This window comes from Rhyacophila brunnea, unplaced genomic scaffold, assembly GCF_057557595.1.
Source record: "Rhyacophila brunnea isolate RB1 unplaced genomic scaffold, BYU_Rbru_1.0 scaffold_11, whole genome shotgun sequence".
Lineage (NCBI taxonomy): Eukaryota > Metazoa > Arthropoda > Insecta > Trichoptera > Rhyacophilidae > Rhyacophila > Rhyacophila brunnea.
In genome coordinates, this window is record NW_028232763.1 from 1,819,352 (window position 1) to 1,839,031 (window position 19,680).

General features: G+C 35.4%; 1 protein-coding gene across 1 annotated transcript; it reads right to left on the reverse strand.

Annotated features, from left to right (window-relative positions):
* Positions 1-344: 344 nt before the first annotated feature.
* LOC147078275 (xanthine dehydrogenase-like) lies at positions 345-18,717 on the reverse strand. Its single transcript, XM_085958039.1, has 8 exons — positions 18,525-18,717; positions 17,488-17,642; positions 9,593-11,960; positions 8,787-9,095; positions 6,637-6,974; positions 4,446-5,250; positions 3,194-3,361; positions 345-2,172 (listed from the first exon to the last, which is right to left on the reverse strand). The coding sequence occupies exons 1-8, from the start codon at positions 18,567-18,569 to the stop codon at positions 2,122-2,124; spliced, it is 4,239 nt and encodes a 1,412-aa protein (XP_085814165.1). The 5' UTR covers positions 18,570-18,717; the 3' UTR covers positions 345-2,121.
* Positions 18,718-19,680: the final 963 nt, after the last annotated feature.

Here is a 19,680-nt window from a genome sequence, read left to right on the forward strand (position 1 = left end):
ATAATAGTATATTCATTGACATGTTTTCTTTTTCAAGTACATGCGGAACGTTTTTTAGTCATATTTACACGATTTAAGAATATATTCCTCCGACGCCATCACAAAACAAATTGACGTGCTCACAAGTCGACTATCGCTCTCGGAATGGCAACACGGCCGAAATTACGTCCTATATAGTGTTGAAAATTATTTGCCGTTTCACTTATGTACACTCTTAATAATTAATTTAATGGGATGGTTGAAATTGCATGTTATTAACCTGTCTCAAAATTCTCGGGTGAATTTTTGTTAACGCCAACCTCATGTCATTCTCAACATTTAATTTATTTCTTTCTTTTGTTTTTAAACGAAGAAGAGTTGAAAATCCACTCTCGCAGAGATAATATGTAGATACAGATTGAACTTAAACTCGAAAGGCAAGCATCGTCACATTTGGGTATGAATCAGCGCTCGAAATGGAAAATTTTACGAACCGGAGCGCTTGATAATTATACGAAAATATTAACATAGCTATTTAATTTTATATGTATTTTATCAAAATAAGTATGTTAGATTTGGTGTCATATTATACATAGCCTATCTAGCTCAGATGGTAAAATAAATAGTTCCGCGAAACAGAACGATTGTTTAGGGGATTTTATGAACCGGAACGGCGCTCCGGTGCGTTCCGATCCATTTCGAGCCCTGGTATGAATGATAAATACCACACCAGAATTGTGTGAGCAATTTTTCATTAAACAAGCTACGTGTCGAGGAATCATTCCGCAAATCCAAGAATTCATATTGTAATTCATCGGGAATGCTGGCTACATCAAGGTAAGCAGAGAATGGATTCCGTGTCAATGTAGTTTCTTCTTCTTTCAGCTCAGGGAAGAAACGCTGAAGTTCGTTTTCAAGGGATTTGAGATGTCAACTTTAAGTCACCATTAAAAATAAAAATTGCATTATAGTGAATATTTTTTTAGTTGACTGTATAAGTTGGTGACCCCACAGAAAACCCGTCGCGACCACCTTCGGGGTTGCAACCCATAGGTTGGGAACCCGCGAGTTAAAGTGGTAACACTTTTACACACAAATGTATATTTATGCATAAAACGAGCTATTAAAAAACATGCTTTATTTACGAACTAAGAAAAGACTCCCACAATGGCCGAGCAGTTTACGCGCCAGCTTAAAATGTCGTGGGTCTCAGGCTCGAATCCTGTGTCTGGCAAATAGGTACCAACACATATTGTTTTTCATTTTTTTTAAAAATATAAAAGTATAATTAGAAATAAAAAAAACACTTCAACTGTTTAGTTAAGCGACGTTTTATTAGTACATACATTCTTATTGCATAATTGTGTACTACAAACCCAAGATCGGCTTCATCCTGAAAGGTATAATAATACCTATTACCAGTAGGTATTTTAAATATTATGTAGAATTAATTTTTAAAATATGCTTTGAAAAATTACATTTTCCTACAATTAATAAATTAGTCCTGGAGCATAATATGTCATAAAAACAATATGTAGGGAATCCATGGGATTTTATACTTCGTAGTATTAAGGACTAGTTAAAAAAAAATCCCAAATATACCCAAAATAAAATTCTTTTCGTTATACGTGTTCAACAGAAGTTTAGCTTAGAATACTAATTATAACTAGAATTATTCTAGGTCAGCGCTCAAAATGGAAAATTTTACGAACCGGAGCGCTCAATAATTTTCCGAAAATATTAACATAGTTATCAATGTTATGTGTGTTATATTTTTTTTGTTCGGTAGATACATGACCGATCTTGTTCAGATGGTCAAATTATTTTTTCCACGAGACAAAGCAATAATTTTGAGAATTCCATGAACCGAAACGGCGCTCCGGTCCATTCCGAGCACTGTTCTAGGTACGAAGAAGTAAATAATGACCATTTTGTTTATTTAAAAATTTTCATAGAACAACTGTGAAAAGATTTTTTTTTCTCTTATTAATGTCTGGAGCAGTCGCCATTTTGGATTCAAGACGTCGCCCAGACCATCTATCACGTTTTCAAATCATGATTGTAAAATACACGTGGCATGTTATAGGTAGCCATTCAAAATCCCACGAGATAGCATGTTCGACGACGTATCATCTTGAATCTTTAAGGTATAATATTCCATGGCGTGTAGCTCCCTTCTTCTGGTTCATCGAGCTGGAAAAATAAAACAAAAATACCTCATTTTGTTGTTGACATCGTTCAGATGTATCTATAACTTATTTGCGAAATATATTGTGGAATAATAATCATGTTACATAAATAATATACATACAATGAAAACCTTGATAGGTATATAAAATGAAACAATTCAAACATTCAATTCAATTCAAACAAACAAATGAAAATCACATTTTTTTGAAAAGCAATCCTTAGAGATGGCTGTGACTGGCAGATATTTTGGTTTGTGTTTGTATAATTTTTTAATTATTTGCAATATATGTCACAACATAATATTAATGAAACCGGATATAGGCTCTACATACGGTTGATCACAGTTAGTAGTCTACTATAATATCCGGCAGATTATTTAAAATTCAATTTGAAAATGAAATAAATATATTTTATTGACAATTTTAGTAAAACACATTAACAATACCTACCTATATTTTTTTTTTAACGTAAAAGTAAACTCTAATTTTTTCAGATTGTCAGATTTTTATTAGAAGATCATATTTCGTAAATCTTTTTATTGATAAAAATGAGTTTTAACATATTATTGATAAAATTGAGTTTTAACATATATTTCTAATTTAAACAATATCGATTTTTCTAGAAAATATAAATGAATAAAACGTGATTTTTTTGGGAAAACAGGTCGGACGGAAAAAAATCTGAAATGATCTCGACTTTCAATGTTGATGGATTTAACGAAAAATGACGAAAAACCCCGCATTTCCTCTAATAAAGTATGGTCACCACTCACCGTACTCTTCAAAAGGTCAGTGGTATGATTTTTTATTATAAAGGTTCTTCTAGTCTAGGACCTAATTTTAACATTTGGTGCACACACATCACATGTCAAGGATCCCACTATTGGGGGTCGTCTTAGTAAGACATAGGTTTTGGAATCGGATATTGGTTTTTCTCCTTTCACGAGTGTTTAATAAAATGCTTATTGATTTATTACTAGGCAGTGCTATTAATTCATAACTTATAAAGGTTTAAAATAATATACCATTGCCGTTATGTTGTCCTGGCAGGCCATCCTGATTCTGGCAGCAGTGGCCGGAGAATCTAATTTGAATTGAGGATTGGCCTTGCTGTCTGCCCGAGCCGATGCGATCGCATCTCTGATTGCGAAGAATGCCGACGATGCCAAGAATAATGGAGGTTCTCCAATACCCTAAAACCATGTATTAAAAAGAGTAAAACATTAAGAGCGCGATGCAGAACCATCTGGGCTATCTTGGCAATAAACACCATACATACATAGTTGCTTATTTAGCTCGAATTAGTTAAGTCTGTCTTCATTTTTTTAATGGTTTTGTTCTGGGCTACTCCCTTCCATAGATTTACTATCTGCTATATATGATGTACTATTATGTTTGGATTCTGTAGGTGGCGCAATATAAGTTTCTGATGATGGCATCTTAAAGATAGATGCGTATTTTATGGACTTACGCGTAGAGTTGGGTTTCGGGAATTTCCCGACGGGAATTCTCGAGAAATTTTCCATCCAGAATCTCGAGAATAGAAATTTTTAACATTTCGGGAAATCCTGGATCTCGAGAATATTTTCTCGGGATTCAGGATTTCTTTATTATCAAATTTAATATTAATTGAAAAAATGATTTTCTATATCAAAAAAGTGGACAGAAAATACAAAACGGTCAAAGACTGATCGGGGTATTTAACACAATTAAGCCAACGTCGACTCAAAATGAGCGCAATTTTTGCAACATCATGGAATTTTGTATCTCAAAAGCGTACGCGATTATCAGATGCAGCGATTAACAGTCCGTGTTTTTTGAAATTCCATTTTAATAAGTAATGATTTTAATTATTTCTGTTTTCTTACTTCTATTTCGTTTGTCTTCTTATATAAATAAAAAAAATCATATTTTTTTGGAATTTGTCTGTTTTTACACTGATTTTAGGATTTTTACAGGTTTTTTTTTTAAATTTCCCGATATCTCGAGAATTCCCGAGAACTCTTTTCTGGAAATCCCGAATCTCGAGAATTCAAAATTTCATCATTTCGGAAAATCACGAATCTCAAGATTTAGATTTTCTCGGGAAATACCCAACTCCACTTACGCGTCTAAGTATCTTGTGTTATAATTTATTTGTGTCAATTCTTATTGGGTTTATAATCAGTGATAATATAAAAAAATCAATTAAAGTAAAGTTAATTGATTTCGAAATTGGAGTATTTCAGGACTATCTAACGTTAATATTTTGAAAGTGTTGTAGAAGAATAATTTTACCTTAGAAGAGTAAATCGCTCTAGGATTTGGTGCACCCTTCAAAAGAGAAACATTAAATTCTGCTGGAATATCTGCAAATCCAGGGATTTTATATGCTCCAGGACCTCTATTATAGAGAGTTCCCGTAGGAGAAAATATCAGTTCTTCTAAAGTGAAAAGCCCATATCCCTGCATGAAAGCTCCTTCAATCTGTCCAATGTCTATGGCAGGGTTTAGACTGTCCCCCACATCCATCACAATGTCGGTACGGCGTAATTTATGGTCTCCGGTCAAGCAGTCTATTTCAACTTCGGAGCAACCGACTCCATAAGTAAAATAATTGAATGGTGTACCAGTTGCTTTAGTCATATCGTAATCGATACCTGGTGTATAGTAATACCCAACTGCTGATAGACTGATGCATTCTAAATAGGCTTCTTTGATCCAATCTTCCCATGTTCCTTTTGGATTACGTTTTTTTATTGGGGCGAGTCTTTCTACTATGGTATTGCATGCGTTCATTATTGCCATTCCATTTATGTCTGAGCTAGTGCTAGCCGCTGTGGGACCCGTGTTTGGAACTTTATCAGTGGATGTTTCCGAGATGTAAATCTTGGAAGAGTCAATTCCGAAGATGCGTGATGTAACTTGTATCATTTTAGTGTGTAGTCCCTGGCCCATTTCTGTACCACCGTATGCTAACAACACAGAACCGTCCGTGTAAACTAAAACCAATGCTCCAGCTTGATTTAGCCATTTTACTGTAATTGATATTCCATATTTGGTTGGTAGTATAGCTATTCCTCGTTTTTTCCAACGATTTTTCCTGGAATATAATAAAATATTATTACAATCGTTTGAGTTGTGTACGCACATACAGTAAGTAAGTAGGTAACAAGTAACTACTGAAAAGAAAACTATTGACTAAGCAGTAAACTTGACGTTTTACGGTAAACTTATTCAATATTTTATCAAGATGTGCAAATCCACTCCATTCCAGCTTTGATATCCAGATAACTGACGAAGAATATCGACAAACCATCTCTGGGGCGGTTCACCGGACCTTGGTAGAGATTTTTTACGTTCGGAAATTTTGAATAATCCTGCCATAAGGTTCCAGCAGGATGGAGTCCCAGTGAACACCGCGAGGGCGATAATGGAGTTTCTTCGAGGGCCTATTAATTGGCCGAATTATTTCGAAAAAATCAGATTCCGCTCGGCCTCCAACGCCCGTCTCCTAGATTTGACGGCTCCTGATATACAATTCATGAACCTGGAAAATGGAGTCAGAAACGTTACGTGCCGTAATGCAAAATGCTTAAGGGCACATATTATGCTCAGCGTAGGTCAAAATGGAGCTTTTATGGTATTTTCAAAGCATAACCTAGACATTAATTAAGCGTTGTAAATAATCTATTTATATAATTTTGAAGCCTTATTATCCTTTATATTTATTTTAAACATTTAATGACTGCATAAAGTATTTTTATTACATAAAGTAGTATTCTTTTAAACCTCTCGCTCTAATGTTTTAGAATATAGTCATATTTCAGTACGTCCATGTGAAGTGGTGTTACGAGTATTATATTATTATAAAGCAAACATTATTCGTAGGATGTTTATCACATTTGAATGGTCAAAGACATAGCTTATAATCAGTATCTTTAGAATTATCTTCAAATGTGTTAATCGTGCCCATTTTTGAATAATAAAATGCATAATTCTTTTTAGATTATAGGTAATTTAAGAAGAATTTTAGATTATAGGTACACGGCATTAAAGAAGACTGTCACATTGGTATTGAAGTTTGTTATGTAAGGTTTACATTATGGTTTTAATTTTACACGGAGTTGCTCGTGTATATTTTGACTGTACAGTTCAAGGCCGAAATTGCAACTAATTGGTTGCCTGTCATTTCCGCTCAGTATTATTGTCTATGGTATATAAATGAACATAGACAATAATACTTCGGTTGTAGAGTTGGGTAAACCTCTACACGGCTAATTATTACAATAAGTTAAGCGTCTAAACTCTCAAAAAGTGTCATGTTTTAACAGCCTCTCAGTTGGCTGTGTTTATACGGTTAACTTATTGTAACAATTATAATAGCTCAATATGTACATACATATGATAAACTACCGTCGATAGGCGCCTTGTGTATAGTATAGACCCCCTGATTGAATAATTGTTATTAATATGCAAAATACCGCACCTATTGTATTCATCGACTTCTCGTTTCCTTTTTAAGTAGTTGGATTTATCCATGCACTCGTCCCAGCACCGCCTAATAGTACAATTCGTCAGAATCTGGTTGTAATGAGTAGTGTCTCCTTCTTTGTATAGATTGAGGAATGCGATTTCAGGGGAACTCCTTTTAATGACAATGGAAATATCTCTAATAATATTCTCCATGGCCAGCATCGCCTGTGGTCCTCCGAACCCTCGGAATGCTGTGTTTGATGGCATGTGAGTTTTACAAAGGTGTCCATATGCTTCTAAGTTAGGAATTTTATATGCACTATCGCACTTAAGTAATGCTGTTTCCATAACCTAGGAAAAGTAAAATAAAATTCTATTCAAAACAATAAAGCCTTTACACATACATGAATGTATTTCCCCAAATATGAACCATATAAAATAAAAGTTAGAATGCGTCTAACTTCATGCATGCATGAATGTTAGAATTGCCCCAATTGTGTAGTTTTGTCGCGACAATAGTACATTTACTAATAAAAAAAGAAGAAGGATTGAACATGTGTACAATTAATCACGGCAATCAGAAAGGCCTGCAAATATGGCCGACATTTCGTGACACACTACACAAAATTACAAACACATACGAAGTTTACGCACACGTACAGACCACGTGATAGTAGTTTAACGCAAAATCGTTGCTTTCCAAGATGGCGGATTTGGTTGCCCGTTTTTATACTGCAATGAATCGGTGTGCTCCTTCCTTTCTTTTTTTATTCGTAGATAATACCTATTACCGGCAATAATTAATATCAAATAAAAACAAAACAATGATTCGGTTCGTGGATTGTATGCGTACGAATACGCGCACCGGTGTTGCCAACCGTACTATAATTATAGTATTTGTACTATAATTTTGGTCTGCGTACTATGTACGATATAAAAAGGTATACTACGCCCAAAATACTATAATTTTGAATATCGGAAAAATGTATTCTTATCTTAATTTCGTAATATCCGTATTATAAATTGGTACAAAGTCTTATGATTTCGTAATAGAAGAAACTTTGGCGAGCCGAGAAAAAAATTTCACCAAAAGAGGTAAAAAAGTCCTCTTCCGCACATTTGAAATTTTGAAATTAAAAAAAAAAATGGGTGGAGAATCCAGTTTCTCTTCGCGCAAAAGGAAGTGAAAAGCGAATTCAACATCGATGATTTCGAACAAGGTATTAAACAAAAAAAGAATTACAAACCTCTACTCTGTGGAGGCCCATATGATCCTATTAGGATCGGACATGGTCGGGGAAAAAAATTATAAGAAGAAAAAAAAAAGTATATAAAAGAAACATTTACCTGCACTGGCGATATTGCATAAACAATTAAACATTGGTATAAATTTCAGCCCTCCTCATTGTCTCCCCCATCGTTACGTGGGCTTATAAAATCGCTGGATTTCCGGTGGAGGAAGATGGAAACAAACAAACGACTCTTGATGGAAAAAATGGATATCATCACAAAGCGTTTTTATCATTTTTATCAATAAATGGTTATTAATGAATACGCAAAAAAAAAAAAATCTAATAACGTTTTGGGACTTTCTGTACCCCAGCCGCACGTACACCATCGACCAACCAATCCATTGTTTTGTTTTTATGGACATTTATTACATTTGAAACAATATATGATAAATAAATTTTTAAGCAGAATTGAATTCATTTTCAGTTAATTCTGTTTTTTATGGAAAGCTATTGGTACTGGTAATATGGTACAATGATTTTCTTCTTCTTCTCTTTAATCTTCTTCTATTCGTATGTGTTCCTATACCAAATTTGTGAAATCCATGCTTCTCACATGGACAGTTGTATGTGGCCTACTCACGCATTGAAAAACCTTCTGATTTATTCGTGTACGTACCAGACGGGAAAACAAAAAATATTGTGTATCCCAAAGTACTTCAATAAACAGAATTAAAACACAAACACTTTCTTTCTTTGAGTGGCATTGCAACGCATGCAGGGTAATCGCTAGTAATTTATAGATTTTCAACATAGTATGTGTATTAAGAAAATTATTTCGGTAAAATCGTATTCTTTAAGAGATACAGGAGCCAGTGTGAGGTCGATAATCTGAATTGATGTTTTTTTATTATTTAAGTCATAAGCTACTTACCCTTGGTGAGTTTTCTTCAGAATAGCCAGCATTGCTATACATGTGAATTACAAGGCCCTTAATCTTTCCATCATTGTTGAACGCGACCTTATACTTGAAGTAAAATGGGTGTCGTCCCCCCGTCATCATCATGTCTTCATCTCTGTCGAGCATGCACCGGACTGGTTTTTGGAGTTTGAATGCGGCCAAAGCCACAGGTAAAGCGACAAGCAACGCGCGGGCCCCTTTTCCTCCAAACCCACCTCCGATTCGTTTAACCTTTGTGACAATTCTGTTAATTGGAACTCCGAGAATATGAGCGGTTAGTTTCTGCAATGTAAGGTTAGTATTGAATTATTTTTGAGCATACTCAGGCCTACCTCAAGGATTACGGCCGCCCTCAAGCGAAATCCCAAAATGGGGAGTCTTTTTAACTTAAAAAAGACATGATTATATTATATTATATTAAACCTAAAATGTAGCCATTTAATGCTGGCAATATCATAATATTTAATGAATAATTTTATTAGGTATATTCCATATTGTCAAGCCATGTTGATTAAATAGAATAAAGTAAACAATAAATTATTGCTAATAAATATTTCTACACGTCAACTTTTCTCTATACAAACAAGTAAGAAACGCAAAATGTTATTTGTATTGCACTGATCGGACAATCTATAGACAAATGGAATGTAGCAAAATTCTGGGTAACTTAGGACATGTAAAAGACTTCAGCAGTTAGAAGAAAGTAATAGAAACAAACGACTCCGTAGAAGAAAATATGATATTATATTAAATGTCAAGCATTGAACAATAATACATACGCTGATTTCTGCAGGATGTTGGCTAGAGCTGAATAATTCCAATTCATTGTCCTCTTTGGGAACAGCCCGGCTGACTTGTGTTTCTAAATAGAAATGCTCCTGTCCTCCGATATGGAAATCATTTTCGATTACATGATCTGCGTTTTGGAACGCTGTTGCAACATCTCCGGTACATATTTTCAGAGAACCGGGATAAAAGGAGTTTTCACGAATTGCATCATGGATAGTTATTATAAGAGGCTTTAGGTCTTCGTAAACAACTTTCACACGTTTAGCTGCTTTCTGGGCAGTGATTTGATCTACTGCAACAATCGCTCCCAAACTTTGACCTTGACTCGTAACTGTCTTTGATCGGAATAATTCTTCATCGTGTATGTATGTCCCGACAAGATTTCTGTCTCCTTCCAGATCTACTGAAGAAAAGAATGCACGGACTCCTTCTATCTGTAAGGCTTCTGTCGGATCGATGGAAACAATATTGGCATGCGCTTTTGTACTAAGAATGAGAGCAAGAAAGAGTTCTCCTTCTAATAATGGCATATCGTCACAATAGACTGCTTCTCCGGTCGCCTGTTTTAATCCAGATACGTGAACAATCGGCCGTCCTATAGGGTCTATTGGCGATTGTTTATCAGAAGGCAGACTAAAATATTGGGAGCTTTTTAATGCAACATGTTCAATGCCACCTATTCCACTCTTATCATAGTCATTTACAGTAGCGACGTTTGACAAAACTTCTGATAATTCTTGAGTAATCTCTAAATATGCCTTAAAGAACAAACTCAATGTGAGAGATCGTCGATACTGAATCATACCACCCGGGGCGGATGGATCCAAGGAAAGATCTTTCAACAAGTTCGTGTAGGCTTTTTGGAGCATGGCTTCATTCCAAGCATGTCCCACTAAAGCTTTGCTTGTATTTTTAGTTAAAACAGTGATAGGCGCCATGCCACCGAAAGCTGTCGAAATATGTGATATTTTTCCAGTCGTCAATTCAAAATGGACATTCAATGCCATATTGACTATAGTAATGTCATCTTCTCGACGTTTGGCTTGTTTGAATGCTTTAAAATACTGATTCTCTTTTGTAAATGGCACTTCAATCGATACCAGAATTTCATCAGGGAGAACAATATTCTTTCTATATCCAGTGAAGAACGATTCATCCATAATAATACTTCTTTCATTAGTATTACTTTTTAGATTCAGGGCAATTCCGGCTGCTAAAAATATTGGATTCAGATCAGAAATCGGGCTTCCTGTCATTATGTTTCCACCTACAGAAGCAACATTCCTGATTTGTTTCCCCGCAAACCAGTAGAGCATTTCTACAATCGCCTTAAAAATCTTGGTTTTGTGCAGAGGAAGAGTTTTCATCAATTGTTTCATACTTGTCTCCATATCTGTCAAAGTGACAGCAGCTCCGATTCTTAGTCCACTATCTGTCACTTCCAGTTCCTTAAGGCTCTTTATAAGATTTGGCATAATAATGACTGAATAAATACAGTTTTTGAATTTGACTTCAACTCCTATTTCAGTATTCCCGGTGACTATTTTGGCATCATTATGGAGACTCTTCAGATTCACAATGTCTTCAAGAGACGTTGGACGGTGCCATGTGACACTTTTTCCTTTGAAAAATAGTTTCTGCTCATCATAGACGGATGACATTTTTAATTCTGGTGGAAAAATCGGTTCCTGCGATGGATCATGGGGCTTGAATTGACTGGAATCGAAAGTTTGTTGCGGGTCATCATCTGTAAAATAACCATCGCCTCCATTCTTACAGCACTTCTCTCCCAGACCACAAATATTGTTTCCGTTGGTGGCAGCTACTTGGTTCTTTTCTTTAAAAAGTAATTTCTGTTCATCATAGATGGATGACATCTTTAATTCTGGTGGGAAAATCGGTTCCTGTGATGGATCAAGCGGCTTGAATTGACTATGATTGAATGTTTCTTGTGGGTCATCAGCTCCAGAATATCCATTACCGCCATTCTTACAGCATTTCTCGCCAAGGCCGCAGACCTTGTTACCGTTGGTGGCAGCTACTTGGTTCCTCTCCCATTCTTTGGTGAAAGACTTGTAGCCCTCAATGATGGGTCTGTATCCTGTGCACCGACATAGATTTCCTTGGAAAGCGACTTCCAAGTCTTCATATGAAGGCTTCGGTAATGATCTCAGCAGAGTGTACATGGACATGACTATTCCGGGAGTGCAGAATCCACACTGAGATCCATGAGCCTTAGCGATGCGTTCTTGCACTGGATGGAGGCGTGTTTTTGTGGAGCCAATTCCTTCTACTGTCGTCACAGCTAGGCCGTGCATCGAACACACGGGAGCGAGGCATGCGTTTACTGCCAAATGACTGATGTGAGAGTAAGTTAAGGACATCAATTCTATAATAATTAATAGGTGTCAATGTTAAATTTGTGGGATAATATATAAGTAATTTTAAGACAGATTTCAAAATGATTATTGCTCTTCACGTATACCGGCATCTTCCAACGATTAATTAGATAACTTCTAGATACATTGTTTTTAATAGCTAGGTATTTTAATATACTAATATGAACAGTTTTCTGCCTTAATTGCTCTATGCTGTTAGTCACGTGCTGGCCTTGGACGAAGCGATGGAAGCCTCAGCTATATTGGAGATTGATTCTAATTGGATACATTCGGAATCAAGTACCTAAGACCTGCGTCGATGCACGCAAACTGCAGTGTCGTGTGTCTGAGCCAGACGTCTAGGTACTGCTATGGTAATATTATAACGGTAATATTATTAGATAGGTCATAGTTTCTTAACCGGTGGTCCGCCAAGATTTTGGGGTGGGCCGCAAAATTTTCTGCAGTTCAAAAATAGTTCGTATCCATTTTTAAAAGCTTATATTTAAATTCAATTTCGATAAACAATCGAATTTTACGAATTTTTAAATTATATTTTTTTGTTACTGTCTATTTTAATATACTTAAATATTGTTATATAGGCATACTGTGTTGCAAAATTAATTGTTTTGAATAAAAAATCAGTTATATAAATACTTATTATTTTATTCCAATGTTGATGGTCCGCAAAACATATTTTGATATTTTTGTGGTCCGCGGATGTAAAAGGTTAAGAAACATTGCTCCCACATCCTGAAGCGGGCCCCCCTACCCATCGATAGGCTTAAAGGCAGTGGGACGCTCTACAGAAGCGTTTTCTTAATGGTGTTTAAGATAAAATTAATGGTATTCTGTATCTTGTATCTTTGAATAAATTCACTTGAATTATTATTAAGTTAATTATCAACATACAATAATCAAAAATTGTATCATATAACTAGATATTTTAAAATGTTAATATTCGTCACGTAAAATAGCACCACAGGCTACTTTTTCCCATTAGGGCAAATTTGTGATGAATGTTTATCTCACTTATCAGGACGACCCGTCATGCCGGCCCCCTTCAGATCCCGGACCCCTAGGGCCTAGGCTAAAGCTCTGTCAGCCTACCCTTTGCGGGGACCATGCTAAAGATAGATTTAACGGACTTTTACCACTAGGAATCATTAATCCAAAATTAGATCCATAAATCAAAACTAGTATTAATTACTGAGATACTGTTTTTAGATAACTTACTACCAGCAATCATAAAAAAGAGTGGAAAATAACAGAGTTTGTTTATTAACTCAAAATGGAAAATTTTACGAACCGGAGCGTTCGATAAATTTCCGAAATTATTAACATATTTACCTAATTGTGTATATATTTTATAATAATTACAAGATAAAAAAAAAACTTTTTATATACCATGTTTTTAAATTTTTTGTTTAATCATATAAACTTGACAATTCTATGTTTTAATTATTTAGGACAAATAAGGCAATTGTCAACAAATAATTTTTTTGCTATTTTGCAACAAACAAACAAATATAAAATACTGAAATGTCATTTTGATTTCCATAGTAACGCACGTATATATTAATAATTTAGTTGCTAGGACCACCCCCTTAGCTACCAGTGGATTGGATTACGGATTTCTTCCGAAATAACTTTTCATGCAAAACAGAATTAACTGAAAATGAATTCAATTCTACTTACATATGGCTAAAAGTATTAAAAGAATGCATTGGCATCGTGTTCTGATATATTCTAAAAGTTTCAAATGTCTAGATCAGTGGTCGGAAAACCGCGGCGGGAAACATGTGGCTCTTTGGCCCCTTGAGTGCGGCTCTGTCACAAATTCCCTCTGTCCTATTTGACATCGCTACAAAGAAGAAGCAAAGAAAAACGGATGACGAAAACCGTGAATTTAAAGTTGAATGTACCGAGACCTTCGCGTTTATTCAAAACTTAAATGGCCTATCGATCTGTATTATTATTCGTCGGGAAAAATTGGCTCATAACACTCAAATTTGGAGGGACAATTTACAACTATACATGCGTCATTTAGCACTGTCGGTGATGCAAGGAAGAAAGCCGTTGAGGAACTTTAGAAGAGTCAAGAAAAATCAAGTTCTGTATTTAATTACTGAATACAATCTTCCAACAATGTTAATATTGCATGTTTTGTTATTAGTAAAGAGATTTCTAAGAGAGGAAATCAAGAGTCAATTGGGAAGTCGTCTTTTTTTTTTTTTTTTTTTTTTTTTTTTTCTAGATGCCTTTATGGATACCTCGCATTTACTATCGAGGTTTCTTAAGGACTTTGGCACGCAAACTACTCTACTTGAAGTCGTCTTATTGATGAGAACCTGGAATAGTGCTTAAAATTAAAAACTTCAACATACAAACCTGACTTACCCAAACTTTTCAAGGAGATGCAAGGCCATTATGCACATTAAGTGTTTGTCAGTGATTGTCATGATTCAATTCTATGGATACATTACGTAGGTACAATTTATTTTTTATCAATAAATAAGATCGTTATTAAGTATGGTATCAAGTTTTATTCAGTGTACCTATAGTTTAATTAAGACTTAAATCTTTACCTAAAGTTTATTAACGTAATAAACAGTGTACATCTCTATATATATAAAAATCTCGTGTCACGATGTTTGTGGTCGAACTCCTCCGAAATGGCTCGACCGATTTTTATGATTTTTTTTATGTATATTTGTTAGGTATGAGAATAGGTCAACAAGTATATTTCATACCGCTAGGTGATTAGGGTATCTCTATTTAGAAAAATTTTCTTTTATTTTTTTGACAATTTTTTTTTTGTATTTTTTTTATTGTTTGGCATAAAAAAATACCTATAACCCCAAATTTTCATCCTCCTACCCCTCCCCTCCCATTTTTTAATCGCGATTTTATTATTTTTGTATGAACAAATTTAACCGTCGTTCGTATTTCAAACAGAACGAAATTATTTATGTTGTTGAATGACAGATGGCGCTACGTCCGAAAAGAATTCAAGAAAAGCGTCGCGTCATTTTGACATTTCATTCGGCATATCACAACGCAGTGCGTGCAAAATTTTGTACGATTTATTTTAATTTATCTATTTTTATGTGCGTGTATTACAGTGCACAATGCCAGTAAGACGCAAGGGGGGCCATTTTGGGGCATCGAACGAATAAAGCAACAAACATGCGAAATAGTAGAGCAGAAAGAACAGACGAACAAATCCAACAAGATAACAAAAACGTGCGTGTAAGCATGTTGCAATTGCGTGCATCTCAATCACAAGAGGCACGAGCTGAACGAAATCAACAACGACAATTGGAACGGAGCCAAGCGCGCCGGTTCGTAGTGAACATACGCAGAGCAAATGACCGACAACGCCAACAAGTACATCGAACATTTACATCCGCTTCGTTCCTTCGTCTCGCATTCGAGTACGAGCCAGATATTGAATATTCCGCTCATCCGAAAGTGCTGATTGGTGCTATGGACAAAGAATGTCCCCATTGTCATGCGCTCAAATTCAAACATGAGTCAGCCGGGATTTGTTGCGCATCATGAAAAGTGCAACTACCAGAAATTGAGATACCACCTGAACAATTGAACGGCTTGCTCATCGGCACGGTTCCAGATTCAAACCTGTTCCTGAAGTCCATTCACACATTCAATTCATGCTTCCAAATAACTTCGTCCGGAGCAACAGAAATAGTTCACAATACTGCGGCAAATGGTCAACAATTCCATTCTACGTTCCAAATCAAAGGCCAAGTATACCACAAAGTAGGCTCATTGCTGCCAATGCCAAACGAACCACATACATTTTTACAAATCTACTTCATGGGCGCGGCGGTGAAGACATCAATCATGTGGATGCACGTTGCGGCTACAATAGCCTCAATTCGCCTAATGCCAGGCGCATCGTTGGCGAACTGGACGCCCTGTTGAATGAGCACAATGAATTATTGAAATTCTTCAAAGCACACATGCACGAATTGCAAAGTGACAATCACACTATTGTCATCAATCCTGATAAAACACCAGTTGGAGAGCACGTACGTCGATTCAATGCGACTGTTGTTGACGACATTGCTGGAATCATGGTTGGCGACCGCACATCGACGCGAGAAATCGTGATTCGAAGAAGAAACAATAATCTGGAGTTCATCGCTGACACACACCGTTCATACAATGCCCTCCAATATCCGCTAATTTTCTGGAAGGGACAAGACGGATATTGCATAAACAGTAAAAAACGAGATCCTGTCACAGGTAATTCATTCATTATGAACATCATTACTCATTTTGAATTGAGAAAATGAATGGTTGATGTTTTTTTTGTTTTTATCGGCGGTCATCGTCTACAGCGCTCTATTCCTCTTTCTGTCATAGATCCCATCCCCACACACTTACGATACATTCGTTATTTTTTATTTAAAAACCAAAATATTCACTATAAATAATTTATATGGCAGAACAACGTTTGCCGGGTCAGCTAGTAATATTATATAATTTCAGTTAAAGAAATATGGCTCTCAAAAGAAGCTCAATCATTGTACTTTTGATATTTGGCTCTGTTGACTAATTAATGAGTTTGCCGACGACTGGTCTAGCTAGTCGGGAAGTTAGTTAAAGATCGATTGCAAGATTTGTACTGGATAAACAACCACCGGACAAACAAGAATACGAGCTAAGAAAAACGTGGTAATAATAAGAGTGTTCGATTTTTGTTATAATAATATGGCCTGCTGATAAATCCCTGTTACGGGCGGGCTTCTCCCGGTGTAAAATAATCATTTAGTAGTCATAAGTCGAAACGTAACCCTGACCTCTAAAAACGGCTTCATAAAACATCTAATCTGATTACATATTTTTATTCATAGGTAAAGGCCTTCGTCCGGTGTGTGAAAATCACATACTGGGCGGAGGTGTAATTAAGATAAATTGTAAAGTATAAATGATGATGGATGAAAGAGATAATTTTAAGACTAAATAAAATATAGAATTCAAATGTTGTAAATTTTGCCGCGCAATGCGCAACGGTAAAATCTTCGCGCGCCGGCGCCAGGGTCAGGCTCGTGATTCGCCGAATCCAAAGATCATCCGATCAGATTTGGCTAATCACGAGAGCTCTTTCGTAAGTCGGCGTGGGTTTTGAGAAGTTTTCAAAAAAGGAACACCGAGGAAAAAAGTTAGTGAGCGTCCTTTGTTAAGAGTAGACGGACAGACTGTAAAACTAAAGATAAGAAAATATAATACCAAGTTACGCACAAGAAAGACGTGGTTTCATTTAATTTCTCAAATTTAAAATATCTTTTTTGAAAATCCTGTGACACCTGAGCTAGCCACTGGAACCCTGGATATCTCACTGCCTAACTCAGATGGTCTAATATTTTTTTTTCCACAAGACGGAGCGATAGTTTCAGGGATTTCAACAACTGAACCGAACTGCGCTCCGGTACGTTAAGATCCATTTCGAGCCCTGATTAATTATTATAAAAGGATACATGATTTCTTTCTGTTGGCGATTGTACTTAGATACCATGACGGTGCAGGCGCCGCATCCTCCCTCTGCGCAGCCCAATTTCGTGCCGCACAGATTCAACTTCCTTCTCAGGTAAAACAGCAACGTCCATTCTGGGTCTGGATCTGGTTCAACCACCTGCAAAGATACAATATTAATGTTTCGGCATGTATTGTTGACAAATAAAAGATTTTAAAATAAAATGACACCTACTCACATCGAATAATTAGGATATTTATTTTCTTCAATTATTTATATTATTTTTTTTCAAGAACAATTTCATCTCTTGATCGATTCGACCGACGTATACGTACTTATCGGTTTCAAAATAAATGCTGACTTAATTTAAAATTTGCATTTGCCACATTTTACAATAGGTAATTTCAACATATTGTTTATTCTAGAAAGGAATTTTGTATCAATTGTAACTCCATTTTGACCTACGTGGCGCATATGGGCCCTTCATTAAACATGCGCAGATGCGATTTCTTTTAGTGCGCAGGGATTATGAAGGAATAATGTGATTTGTTACGGTTGCTATTGTCGACTGTATTTACATAAAAAAAATATTGCATCGCCTCTTACTCGGCGCCTATCCGACTACGTCTTATTTTCTGTCAAAACCATTGAACCTCGCCTCAATGTGGTATGTTTACAACATTATGTTGGTTATTTCTTAATTCCACATTTTTCCATCAGTGAAATACATAATATTATTTTTTAGTCGTGGGTCTACATAATGGGTAGGTATAATATACCAAAGTTATCTTAGGTAGGTACCTACTGTACGCCCATTATTTCGAAATTCGGCGCAATTCTAATAGGCTATGTTAGGTAACCCGGGAATAATTAAGTTTATTGTTTTGTACATCGAATACAATATTCATAGTTATTATTTCGTAATTCAAAATAAATTTTGTCCAATGCGAGCATTTGCATTAGGATTTTCGCTAATTTGAAATCAATTTTTAAGAATCATTTGATTTACACGGCACTTACATAATAAATTATTACACTGACCTTCTTTCCGTTGACAAAAAACGTGAGGATTGACTTTTTACTCATTATTATGATTGTAAACTATTATGATTCTATATATTAAAACAACAATATCTCGTTATTACTCAATTTATTAGGAGAGCACAGTTCATCGCAAATAGTCGACTGATGTTACGACATGATGTCGTAACGATGTTATGTCGACGACAAAACTGAACGTTGATAAATAAATATATATACGAGCCGATTTTTACGGGTTTTACGATGCATTATTTTTACATAACAACGTAGAAATTTCGTAGGTATAGATATTGTATCAGATAATTTTAAGGGCCCACATGCCCCACGTAGGTCAAAATTTAGATTTTATGGTATTTTAAAAGCATAAACCTGGACATTCCTTAAACGTTCTAGATAATCTATTTATATAATGTTGAAGCCTTATTATCCTTTATATTTATTTTAAACATTTGATCACTGCATAAAGTATATTTATTACATAACAAAGTATTCTTTTAAACCTCTCGATCTAATGTTTTGGAATATAGTCATATTTCAGTACCTATATCAAAATATATTTTTTTGCCGTAAATATTTCACTATAGACCTAATGTTAACACTAATTTCATTAATAGTTTTATAAATGCGTTTAAAAATGAATAAATCTAAAAAATCTTAACACCACTGCACATGGATTTACTGAAATATGACTATATTCTAAAACAGGGGGGGGCAAACTTTTTGGGTGGAGGGCCAAATTCAAGAATTCAAAATGAGCGGCGGGCCGCAAGTAAAATACCATTTTTTAGATATACACTATTTATTATCACGAAAAATAATGAGAAGTATGAAACTGTTGTACATTTTTTTTAAATTCAGGTGTTAATTTTGTAGTTGATATTCTCAAAACTGCTTGTAATTGGGCATCGGAGATATTTGATCGTAAAGAATTTTGATTGAGGTTCATGATCGAAAATGTTTGTTCACATATTAGTGCAGAATCCCATAGACTTCTCGTATACATAATATGCGGAACGCATTCTGATAATTGGAATAGGTTTTAGGGGTCACCAAGATATATAATGTCGATGTTGCCAGGCGATATTAGTGGTCAATTTTTTTTTATTGACGTTTTAATTTTTTTTCTTATAACCCACCAAAAATTGTTCCGAATTCT

Coding starts and splice junctions, on each gene's coding strand:
- LOC147078275 (XM_085958039.1), bottom strand. CDS start 18,569: ATGAGTAAAAAGTCAATCCTCACGTTTTTTGTCAACGGAAAGAAG. Junction 6,975..8,786: donor CTGAAGAAAACTCACCAAGG/GTAAGTAGCTTA, acceptor TACTTTTCCTAG/GTTATGGAAACAGCATTACT. Junction 2,173..3,193: donor AGGACAACATAACGGCAATG/GTATATTATTTT, acceptor TTATTTTTCCAG/CTCGATGAACCAGAAGAAGG.